Source organism: Bufo bufo, chromosome 3, assembly GCF_905171765.1.
Source record: "Bufo bufo chromosome 3, aBufBuf1.1, whole genome shotgun sequence".
Classification (NCBI taxonomy): domain Eukaryota; kingdom Metazoa; phylum Chordata; class Amphibia; order Anura; family Bufonidae; genus Bufo; species Bufo bufo.
Window position 1 is genome coordinate 377776615 of NC_053391.1, and position 13245 is coordinate 377789859.

The 13245-nt window shown below is 41.3% G+C and overlaps 1 protein-coding gene across 1 annotated transcript in view; it reads left to right on the forward strand.

The window, feature by feature from the left end:
* Window positions 1–13245, forward strand: part of APPBP2 (amyloid beta precursor protein binding protein 2) — an 84755-nt gene that overhangs the window by 51796 nt on the left and 19714 nt on the right. Inside the window, exons 7-8 of the mRNA XM_040424692.1 lie at window positions 600–667; window positions 757–862. Of these exons, the coding sequence (XP_040280626.1) occupies window positions 600–667; window positions 757–862 (174 nt within the window). The remainder of the gene's footprint in view (window positions 1–599; window positions 668–756; window positions 863–13245) is intronic.

The following is a 13245-nucleotide window of genomic DNA, read 5'->3' on the forward strand; positions in this document are numbered from 1 at the left end:
AGATTCACTTAAGTGCCCTTTACACTGGCCATGAATCCACCAGATAATCGGTAACGAGCATTCTTAGGAACGCTCATTAGCAATTATCTGGCGGTGTAGATTACCCGTTGACCGAGCAAAACACGCTCTGCTGCCGGCATACAACGAGTCTTTATGTTGTCAAGTGATGGCATTAGCGATCACTCCTCTCCATACTGAGGAGGAGATTACTGCATGTAATACCAGCGGTCTTCTCCACTAATGAGCCGCCGATTGCTAGGAAGGAACGTTTTCTTCCCAACAATCGCCTGCTGAATTTGCCAATGTAAAGGGGCCCCTGTCCTATAGATGGGTGATAAGTAGTTATTCTTGGGTAACCTTTCTAACTTCCAGTTAATCTCCATTAAAACACAAGTCTTCTGTTTTTTAAGTTGATGTGCATCAGCCCTCTGGGTGGTTACTGGCCAGCACCATACTGATAATCTTTCCCAGTAATGTGCACAATAGTCAGTTTATTGTGTATATGTTCCAAAAAATCACCTTCTTTTTTTTAAAGATTTTGAAAATGAAATTGTTCCTATATTTGCATTTAATGTACTATATGTTAATTTTCCATTTAGGCATGTGTAGTGAAGCGAGAGTTCAAGAAAGCTGAACAGTTAATAAAGCATGCAGTATACCTTGCCCGGTAAGACTAGAGTTGTTTTCTGACACCTTTACGATCAATGGTCATTTTTTGAGACTAACCAATATTTTTGTATTTTGCTTTTTGTTTAGGGAAAATTTTGGCTCCAAGCATCCTAAATATTCGGACACATTACTAGATTATGGATTTTACCTTCTCAATGTTGACAACATATGCCAGTCCGTTGCAATATATCAGGTACATTGGTAATAATTTGCCCACTTGTTGCTGAGAATAGGAGGCTATAAATTTGCAAAGCTTATGTGCCATCTTGTACAATACTAGTCCAAGCAATGCTCAGAATCTGAAATTTTAGTGTGAAAGCTATTTATAGTGACCTCTGCAAACTCCCATATGGTGAAAGCTATGACTTGCATGTGAAACAAAAACGTAGTGCAAATGATGCTTGATTGATCCCAACCCTCTGTTGCTACACTTAGAAAATGCAAAGACTAACAGTAACTCCCCATATGAATAAGCTTTTCAGTAATTAACTGTTATCACATGATTTAATATTTCTTAGTTTATGTATAGTTTCTTTTGGGAGGTTATATGTTAAATACAATGTTCCCTCTAAACCCCTTCCCAACACATGACGTACTATTAGGTCATGGAAGCCACTGCGTTCCCGCAATTTGACGTAATTGTACGTCATGGTGATCGGGCGAGCACCGGAGCAGTGCGCGCGCGATCACTGCAGGGGCCCGGCAGTCCCTGGTAGCTGGGCCCCTGCTGTATCCGCCAGCATCGCTGTAAAAGCCAATACCGGCAGATTAACCCCTTCAATGCCGCTGTCCGCGACATAGAAGGGGTTTGTGTCGGGTGAGGGAGCGCATCGAGTCCCCGCGCTGCTGTGACTTGATGTGTCAGAAGGCAGCCCGATGCCGTGCAGAGGCTGCCCAATGCCTTGCACGGCATCGGGACCTGCCTTCTACGGGTGCTGAGGAGATCCAGCCTCAGGCCGGGTCTCTTAGGCAACCTGTTAGTGTGCTACTCACTGTAGTACACGAACAGACAATGCATTACAATACAAATGTATTGTAATGCATTGCAGAGGGGATCAGACCCCCAAAAGTGAACATCAAAAATAAAGAAAAAAAAGTAAAAAAATTAATAAAATAAAAAGTTTTTAATAAAACTAATAAAGTAATACAATTCATAACTTGTATACTTTATTTTATAATAAAAAACTAAAAAAACACACATTAGGTATCACTGCATCCGTATTGACCGGCTCTATAAATATATCACATGATCCACCCTGTCCGATAAACACCAATAAAAAATAAAAACGGTGTAAAAAAAAAAGCCATTTTTGTCACCTTACATCACAAAAGGTGCTACACCTAGCGATAAAAAAAGGCATATGTCCCACAAAATGGTATCAATAAAACCGTCACCTCATCCTGCAAAAAATGATCCCCTACCTAAGACAATCGCCCAAAAAATAAAAAACAATAGCTCTCAGAACATGGAGACACTAAAACATCATCATTTTTTTGTTTCAAAACTGCTATTATGCTAAAGTGAAATGCATAAAAAAAATATAATAATACATATTAGGTATCGCCACGTCTGTAACAACCAGCTCTAAAAAAAAAAAAAAAAAGGTAAACTGTAAAAAAAAAATTGCAACACCAAGCGATCAAAAAGGCATATACCCCCAAAAATAGTAGTACCAATCAAACAGTCACCACATCCCGCAAAAAATTAGTCCTTACCGAAGACAATTGGTCAAAAAATAAAAAAGCTATGGCTCTCAGACTAGGGATACACTAAAATATCATTATTTCGGTTTCAAAAATGCTATTATTGTGTAAAACTTTAATAAATAAGAAAAAGTAGACATATTAGGTATTTCCACGTCCATAACGATCTGCTCTATAAAAAAAAAAAGGTCACATGACCTAATCCCTCAGGTAAACGCTGTCAAAATAAATAAAAACTGCGCCAAAACAACCAATTTTTTTGTCACCTTGTAATAAAAAAATGATCAAAAAATCATATGTACCAATAAAAACATCAACCCTTCCTGCAAAAAAACGAGCCCCTGCACAAGACGATCGGCAGAAAATAAATAAATAAATAGGGCGTTCAGAAAATGGAGATACAAAAAACAAATTTTTGTTTTCAAAAATGCTTTATTATGTAAAACTGAAGCAAACATCATAGAAAGTAGACATATTTGATATCATTGTGTCCGTAACAACCTGCTCTATAAAAAATAGCACATGATCTAACCTTTCAGATGAATGTTTTTAAAAATAAAAACTGTGCCAAAACATCAATTTTTCTTGGTTAACTTGCCTCACAAAAAACGTTATATAGAGCAATTAATTATATGTACCCCAAAATAGTACCAAGAAAACTGGCACCTTATCCCGTAGTTTTCAAAATGTGGTCACTTTTTTGAGTTTGTACTGTAGGGGTGCATCAGGGGGGCTTCAAATGGGACATGGCATCTAAAAACCAGTTCAGCTAAATCTGCCTTCCAAAAACCATATGGCGTTCCTTTCCTACTGTGCCCTGCCGTGTGGCCATACAGCAGTTTATGACAACATGTGGGGTATTTCTGTAAACCGCTGAATCAGGGTAATAAATATTGAGTTTTGTTTGGCCGTTAACCCTTGCTTTGCTACTGGAAAAAAATTGATTCAAATGTCATCTCCATTTTCCATTAATTCTTGTGGAACACCTAAAGAGTTAACAAAGTTTGTAAAATCTGTTTTGAATACCTTGAGGGGTGTAGTTTCTAAAATGGGGTCATTTTTTGGTGGTTTCTATTATGTAAGCCTCACAAAGCCTGACTTCAGACCTGAACTGGTCCTTTAAAAAGTGGTTTTTGGAAGTTTTCCGAAAAATTTCAAGATTTGCTTCCAAACTTATAAGCCTTCTAACGTCCCCAAAAATAAAATGTCATTTTCAAAATGATCCAAACATGAAGTAGACATATAGGAAATGTGAAGTAGAAAACTATTTTAGGAGGTATAACTATCTGTTTTAAAAGTAGAGAAACAAAAATTTTGGTAAATTTGGGATTTTTTTCACAAATAAAGATGAAATATATTGACTCACATTTATGACTATCATGAAGTACAATGTGTCACGAGAAAATAATCTCGGAATGGCTTGAATAAGTAAAAGTGTTCCACATAAAGTGACACATGTCAGATTTGCAAAAAAATGGCCTGGGCAGAAGAGCGAAAACTGGCCCAGGGTAGAAGGGGTTAAAGGGACACTAAACTCTGAAAAACATAAATGACAAAAATACGGTTAATCTATAGTGCGCACATCGCTATATCTCCAAGGTGCTTCCCAAAACTGATAACAGGAGAACATTTCTCACTGATAAACTATATTACCAAGTTTCTTGTGGTCACTTGTACTACTGATTTTCGAAAAAGTTGTATGCTCTGACTTCATATATAGTTCATGGATATGGCTTAGGAGTCCCTGCTCTCTGGCTGACTCCATATATGCTTGGGGATACCTCTGTATATTTAACTTTTATTCTGTCTCTACACTGCGTGCAGAATTATTAGGCAAATGAGTATTTTGACCACATCATCCTCTTTATGCATGTTGTCTTACTCCAAGCTGTATAGGCTCGAAAGCCTACTACCAATTAAGCATATTAGGTGATGTGCATCTCTGTAATGAGAAGGGGTGTGGTCTAATGACATCAACACCCTATATTAGGTGTGCATAATTATTAGGCAACTTCCTTTCCTTTGGCAAAATGGGTCAAAAGAAGGACTTGACAGGCTCAGAAAAGTCAAAAATAGTGAGATATCTTGCAGAGGGATGCAGCACTCTTAAAATTGCAAAGCTTCTGAAGCGTGATCATCGAACAATCAAGCGTTTCATTCAAAATAGTCAACAGGGTCGCAAGAAGCGTGTGGAAAAACCAAGGCGCAAAATAACTGCCCATGAACTGAGAAAAGTCAAGCGTGCAGCTGCCAAGATGCCACTTGCCACCAGTTTGGCCATATTTCAGAGCTGCAACATCACTGGAGTGCCCAAAAGCACAAGGTGTGCAATACTCAGAGACATGGCCAAGGTAAGAAAGGCTGAAAGACGACCACCACTGAACAAGACACACAAGCTGAAACGTCAAGACTGGCCAAGAAATATCTCAAGACTGATTTTTCTAAGGTTTTATGGACTGATGAAATGAGAGTGAGTCTTGATGGGCCAGATGGATGGGCCCGTGGCTGGATTGGTAAAGGGCAGAGAGCTCCAGTCCGACTCAGACGCCAGCAAGGTGGAGGTGGAGTACTGGTTTGGGCTGGTATCATCAAATGATGAGCTTGTGGGGCCTTTTCGGGTTGAGGATGGAGTCAAGCTCAACTCCCAGTCCTACTGCCAGTTTCTGGAAGACACCTTCTTCAAGCAGTGGTACAGGAAGAAGTCTGCATCCTTCAAGAAAAACATGATTTTCATGCAGGACAATGCTCCATCACACGCGTCCAAGTACTCCACAGCGTGGCTGGCAAGAAAGGGTATAAAAGAAGAAAATCTAATGACATGGCCTCCTTGTTCACCTGATCTGAACCCCATTGAGAACCTGTGGTCCATCATCAAATGTGAGATTTACAAGGAGGGAAAACAGTACACCTCTCTGAACAGTGTCTGGGAGGCTGTGGTTGCTGCTGCACGCAATGTTGATGGTGAACAGATCAAAACACTGACAGAATCCATGGATGGCAGGCTTTTGAGTGTCCTTGCAAAGAAAGGTGGCTATATTGGTCACTGATTTGTTTTTGTTTTGTTTTTGAATGTCAGAAATGTATATTTGTGAATGTTGAGATGTTATATTGGTTTCACTGGTAAAAATAAATAATTGAAATGGGTATATATTTGTTTTTTGTTAGGTTGCCTAATAATTATGCACAGTAATAGTCACCTGCACACACAGATATCCCCCTAAAATAGCTAAAACTAAAAACAAACTAAAAACTACTTCCAAAAATATTCAGCTTTGATATTAATGAGTTTTTTGGGTTCATTGAGAACATGGTTGTTGTTCAATAATAAAATTAATCCTCAAAAATACAACTTGCCTAATAATTCTGCACTCCCTGTACTTTTAAATTGTCACTGCAGGGTCTTGACCCTTCTGTATTGAAGACCCATTTACACGTCAGTGTTTCACGGACATGTGCTGTATGTGTTCTCCACGGACAGCACAAGTCCCCATTCATATTAATGTGTGTTTTTAGACATCAGTGTTTTAGCACAGTCCATGGGTCTGTGTTTTTAGCACGGATGCATGCTCTATTTTGTATGTGTTCACAGACCCTTCATGTACATTATAATCTATGGGTCCGTGAAAACCACGGATGCCATCCGTGTTTCCCGGATCATTAAGAAAAGATGCTTTGAAAATGATTTTTCAGTGTCAGTGAAACATGGACAGCAAAAAACGGACACACAGACCCAACATGGATCCTTTACGGACAGCTTCACAGATGCCTCACTGACCACCAGATTTGAGCACGGACACGGACGTGTGAATGAGGCTTTATGCTGTAACCAGTAGGCTACAGAGCGCACTGTTATTAATATTCACATGACTGTATTCATTTTGCGGTTTGAAAATCGCGGATTCGCAAAATTTGTATGCGGTTCGTGTGCATCCCGTGTTTTTTGTGGTCCCCATTGAAAAAAAAATATGACAATCCTTGTCCGCAAAACGAATGATTTCCATGTGCTGTCCACATTTTTGTGGCCCCATAAAAATTAATAGGTCTGTAGAAAATACGGATTGAACTCTGTTGTGTGAATAGGCCCTAAACCTCACTCTTCCCATCTTTGAAATGTACAATTAACTGTTTTCTACAGATACAGCTCTGTATATACTAGTACAGTATATGGATGTGTTTTTTGTAAAGGACGAAAGCTAATGTGTATATGTATGTATATATATATATATATATATATATATATATATATATATATATATATATATATATATATATATATAATATTTTTGATTATTATTTAATTTTTTTTTTTTAAAGTAATTGCAAAAAATGTAATGCCCCTAAATAAATAAAAATAATCACAAGATTGTCTAGTGCTTGTAATGGGATCTGGTTTCTATTAGAAAACCCAGCATTTTACCAGACAAGAGGGCGTAGAATGCTGTGCTATTCTTTTCTATAGGTTTACATATGTGGGAGAAAGCTAACATGGACTTTTGTACATGTAATCAGTCTTCCCATCAGTCAGAGCATGCTTGCTCTCTGATTATGACATATGTATTTTTTTTCCCCAGAAAAGTATTCAGAGAATACGATCACTTGCCATCTAGTCCCCTCTGTGCCGAATGACACAGTTTTATTTACGCCATGTCCCAGAAATGTACCCACGTCCTGATCGTCAGATTTGTCACACCAAACATACAGACATCAGTAAAGTCTCCACATTACACTGTCCTCCTGTCCATACTGGATCTTTAACGCAAATCCTGCAGAGCACTTCTCTAGCGATACCCATTAGGGGCTGATCACATTATGTTTTTCTCCCAAGTTTAACATATAAACAGATATGTTTGGAAAACTACACTTTTCCATCCTCTAAAGTCCAGCAAAAAAAGTATATGCTGATGTTTAAATTATTATTATTTTTTTTACAATAAAACCCTATGGTAACTGATGACCCCGTATGACATCCTGAGGCAGCCGTAAACATTATGTGTATATATTTAAACGTAGGACAAAAACATGATGTGAACCCAGCCTTACATGCTCCAGTAATGATCACTAGAGAGGAAGATCTCATACATTTCTGACAGATGGAAAGGTTTCGACAGAACAGTCGTTTTTCTCTCACTGACTGTTGCTACAAACCATTGTCTGGATTGTATTTGTATGTATTTGAGTGGGGAGGGGGATTTATCATGGTAGATTCAGTGTTACAGTTCCACATGGTTTTTAACCCAGCTTTCTTAGGACCCTGAAGGGCAAGTCTGCCTCACTATGGCACTACTTAGGAATAAGGAGGGAATTGATATTGGTAAAGTTAGTAATTTGCATTTTGTTTTACAGCTCCACATGGTTTTAACCCAGCTTTCCAATGACCCAAAAATGCAAATCTGCCTAGTTGTGTCACTATTTAGGAGGGAGAAGAAGGATTTATTTAGGCAGACTTAGTATTTAGCAGTCCCTATTACAGCTCCTTATGTTACCCAGCTTTCCCGGGACCCTGGATGACAAATCTGTCAAGCTATCCTACGGCAAGGTGTATTTGTGACTGGGATTCTTACTCTGCTTTTCCAGACCCCAGGCTAGCAAATCCAGCTAGGTATTCTACAACCCTGGGGATTTACCTATTCATAAATAGGCTGATCTGGCATTCTTGCGTTAAGTACTAAAGAATAAGTAAATGTTACAGCTCACCGCAGCCCTGTTTGTAGTTTCACAATCCTCCCAACGCATGAGAGCGGTGCGCTGGCTCCAGTCCGTTCCGGATCCAGTTCAACCACTTGCAAGTCAAATATTCCCAGCACTCTTCTCCATAAAAAATAGATGCTTTATTTATTCCATTATTTAATGTTCTAAAATCTTCCACAACCATATATGTGATTTAATAAAACATTCTACGCGTATCGAATAACAACTAATAGTTACATAGTTAATACGGTTGAAAAAAGACATACGTCCATCAAGTTCAACCAAGGGATAGGTGGGGATGCGAATCCCACCTCCTGTATCCTTTCTCATGTTCTGAATAGTGTGTGTACTCCAACACATTTAAGTCTCGTAATACTTTCACACCCATTGCTGTTAACAGGTGTGCACAGAACACATCACTAAAAATTAACCCTATCTATGAAGGACACAAAACATTTCATGTGTATGCCAGATATATAATATTTGGCAAGCGAATAGAATATATTATATATACTGTACTCATTGTGCTTTTCAATTAAAATACATAATGTCCGTGCCCTAGTTCAGGCCTTTAGGCATTTGTGTCTGCAATTGTAAAATCCACAATGCTTCTCTTGTACATTATATTGTTAATTCCCTTTTCGTCATGGTCTAAAAAAAAAAATTCATAACCATATACTAGTAAGTATAATTGTGTCTGTAAAAAATGGCTCATTGCAGCTGACATGTCAACATGAAACATTTGAGTATACACTATTCAGGCCATGAGTAAGGATACAGGAGTTGACTGAAACGCGCAAGTCGTTTTAGTCATCACGTATATAGCAGTGGAGAACTTTTTAACATAGATTAAATAAACCATCTATTTTTTTTTTTTTTTTTTAATGTAGAAGAGCTCCGGGAATATTTTATTTGCAAGTGATCTGCATTCTGCAGTCTGGGAAAGCTGGGTAACTATCATTGTGGGGCAGTGATGAGGGAGTATTGGTTATATAAAATACACACAATGCCCCCCTGATGTATTGTGTGACAAAGCAACATAATCTGTTTTCACCAATATAGCTACACAGTCTTGCCACTTAGCTTTTCCAGGACCCTGAACGGCAAGTTGGTCTAGCTATATGAAGGGATTTATCACCACAGTTAAGCAAATTGTGTAATTCAGCAGTCTGGGAAAGCTGGGTGTTACAATGTATATACTACAGGGTGGGCCATTTATATGGATACACCTTAATAAAATGGGAATGGTTGGTGATATTAACTTCCTGTTGCTGTCCTAGCTTCATTCAGCAAGAGCCCACAGCGTAGCACTCGCCGCATGTCACTGGAGAGTGGCATTAGTCGAACATCCCTTCGACGGATATTAGCTACTCACAAATGGCACCCTTACAAACTCCAACTACTGCAGCATCTCAACGAGGATGACCCAGATCGGCGCACTGAATTTGCAGTAGGGATGTCCTGATACCATTTTTTTAAGACAGAGTACGAGTACCGATACTTTTATTTAAGTACTCACTGATACCAATTACCGATACCAATTATGGTGTAGTAATGTTTTTACAGCAAATTAAAATTTAATTTGGTCATAGGGGAGATTTATCAAACCTTGTACAAAGAAATAGCGGCACAGTTGCTGATAGCCATGAAAAAATATAAAGCTGGAATTTGGTTGCTATGGACAACTGCTTTACTTTTCCTTTGTACAAGGGTTAATAAATTTATAAATGGGCATAAAACAGTGTTTCCCAACCAATGTGCCTCCAGCTGTTGCAAAACTACAACTCCCAGCATGCCCGGACAGCCTTTGGCTGTGCTGGCATGCTGGGAGGTGTAGTTTTGCAAGAGCTCGAGGCACATTGGTTGGGGATCACTATTATATTCACTGTTTGTCTGTTGTAACGTGAAATGGAGAGAAATTAACAGAATTTCTCCTCCATTTCATGCACCATACCCACCTGGCCTGCTGCAATCCCTCCCATGCCAATGCACCAGAGTACTGGGAGGAAGTGGCTTTAACTTCCTCCCAGTGCCAGTGTTCCGGAAAAAACGGATCTGGCATTGCGGTCAGACCGCAAAAAAAAAGTGAACAAAAATAAATGCCAGATCCCTTTTTCCGGGTGACACCGGGAAGGCGGATCCGGCATTTCAATGCATTTGTAAGACTGATCAGGATCCTGATCCGTCTGACTAATGCTATCAGTTGGTATGCTTTTTGACGGATCCGGCAGGCACTTCCGGCGCCAGCATAATGAAGGCGACTGAGTAGTCACAGACTGTAGGAGTGCTCCCAGTCTGGTAGATCCTTGGTGACAACCACAGCAGCCATCATCACAGCAGTCACAGGGGTTGTCACCCACTTTCCCTGAAGTTCTCAATGCCAGATCCTCCCACTTCTGCTCTGGGTGGCTCTGCTTATGAGAGGCAGCCATATTGGCCGTCACCCAGCTTTCTCAGAATCAGATGCGGCTGGCAGACATAAGAATGGAGTCTGGACTGCAATACCTGCGCTCCGGCAGCTCCTGCCATCTATCCACCTCCGGCCCAGCTTCTTGCAGTCCCCTGAAGATAATATCCAGAACCCCAGCCAGAGGCGGCCTCCTCCTGCCGCTGCCGAGCCAGCACGTCCCCAGGGGGATAATATCCGCTGCCATCCCCAGGTCTGTGCGTAGTTGACTTGACATGAAACCGCATGGAACTTGAAACACCGCCGCAAAGAAGTCCCGCCCACATGCCGATCAGCTGGGAGCAGCGCCACCGCCGCCCGGAAGAAGATGGGACAAGCCGCCACCACCGCTGATCTGAGCCATGTGGTATCGGCGACATTCGCACGAGTACAAGTACTCATGCAAATGTCTGGTATCGGGACATCCCTAATTTGCAGGATGGGCAAAACAAAAATTGGAACAGGACCCTCAGTTTACGCAGAAGATTTTGTTCAGTGATGAGGCAAACTTTTATGTGAATGGTGAAGTTAACAAACAAAACCACCGCTATTGGTCTGACACTAACCCACATTAGATAGTTCCCTCCAAGACTGTTGGAACAAAATAATTGATGGTATGGTGTGGTATATGGGGTACAAAGATAGTGGGGCCATTCTTCATCAATGGAAACCTCAAGGCCACTGGATATGCGAAATTGCTACATGATGATGTGTTTCCCTATTTATGCACTGAAGCTGGCACGTTCCCTGAGTTTTTCCAGCAAGATGGTGCACCACCACATTATGGGTGTCAGGTCCGAGCATTCCTAGATGAACAGTTTCCTGGAAAGTGGATTGGTCGTCGTGGGCCAGATGAATGGCCCCCAAGGTCTCCCGATCTGACCCCCTTAGACTTTTATCTTTGGGGTCATCTGAAGGCAATTGTCTATGCTGTGAACATACGAGATGTGCAGCACCTGAAACTACGGATACTGGAAGCCTGTGCTAGCATTTCTCCTGCAGTGTTGCTATCAGTGTGTGAAGAGTGGGAGAAGAGGGTTGCATTGACAATCCAACACAATGGGCAGCACATTGAACACATTCTATAAGTGGTCAGAAACTTGTAAATAACTCATGAAAGAATAAAGTTACATTAAAACCAAGCACACCATTGTTTTTCTTGTGAAATTCTTAATAAGTTTGATGTGTCACATGACCCTCTTCCTATTGAAAAAACAAAAGTTGGATTCAAAATGGCCAACTTCAAAATGGCCGCCATGGTCACCACCCATCTTGAAAAGTTTCCCCCCTCACATATACTAATGTACCACAAACAGGAAGTTAATATCACCAACCATTCCCATTTTATTAAGGTGTATCCATATAAATGGCCCACCCTGTACATCTGGTACTACAGTTGGTGCTGTTACCAAATCTATTTTGTACCAGGGCTCCAGACTAAAAAAAATAGCCACTGGCTCCTAACCTGAAAAATGTGTGTATATAATATATATATATATATAACACACGTGTTGCCTAGGGTTGTCACGATACCAAAATGATGACTCTATTTCGATACCATAAAAAAAATTGCGATACTCGATACCACGTGAAAAAAAAAACACCAAAAAAGCCGCGTGCATTCCAGATTTTATGGAACGTCTGGACCATAATAGAACAGTCCTAACCTAACTTTTGTCGGGACAAGGTGACAAATTTTTTTTAAATTGCATGTTTATTTTTCTCGCCCATATTCATTGGGGGACACAGGAACCGTGGGTGTAGCTATGTCCTCTAGGAGGCGTTGACACTAGTAAAAGCTGTTAGCTCCTCCCCTGGCAGCTATACCCCCTCCAGCCTGGAGAGAGAGAGCTTCAGTTTTTTCTAGTGTCAATAGGAGGCAAGACCTCCCTGCTCTTCTTCAGGGATCTCCTGAAGATTTTTTATTTTATTTTATTTTTTTTCCTTCTTTTTCAGATGGGAAAACAGTGGATGCCTCTCCTCCCTGTTCTCCCGGGGTTGAGTTGCGCCAGTGCCGGTCACCTGCACTGCTGCCTCCCCCACAGAAGACAAGGTGGCCCAAGGCAGCCTCGCTCCCCTGTATCCCGCCAGCCAAAGGGTCACCCATCCAAGCCCCCCTTTTCCAGCGTCCTGCCACTACGGTGCCAGTAGCTGAAGTGGTGACCCTGCTGGACCAGAGGAGGGGTTGAAGATTGCGGCAAGACAGAAGATGAGGTGAGTACACGGGACTAGGTAAGTATGTTTAAGTTCCCCCTCTGACCATTCTCTTCCATTCTTGGTTATCAGGGACAGTCTATGACCCTATCCAGGGAACGCTGGGGTGCCGCCAGTGTCTGAGTGGTGAGACACTCACTTCTGTTCACTTCCTCTGGGAGTTAATCATGCTGGCGCTCTCTGGCTATTCCTCATTAATCACTGGACGCACATTGGGGGTTAATGGCACTGTAAGCAGGAGACTGAGCGCACCGCTGCCTGGGTGCGCTCGGTCAGACAGCAGAGACACGTACCACCATCATCCACCCCTTCCGGACACGCTGCAGTGAGAGCACGCCGCTCTGGAGGGGGTTAACTGTCGAGGTTCACGGCCACTTCGGCGCTGTGTATTCGGTGTTCCGGCCGTGTTTTTTCCCTGCTCGGCTCGCGTTAGTACCAGAGGGGCCAAGAAGGAGAATCGCTGTCCGGTCCGCGGCGTGGACGCCCCTCCCCCAGTTAGTTGCGGGTGCATTCACTGCTCTGCT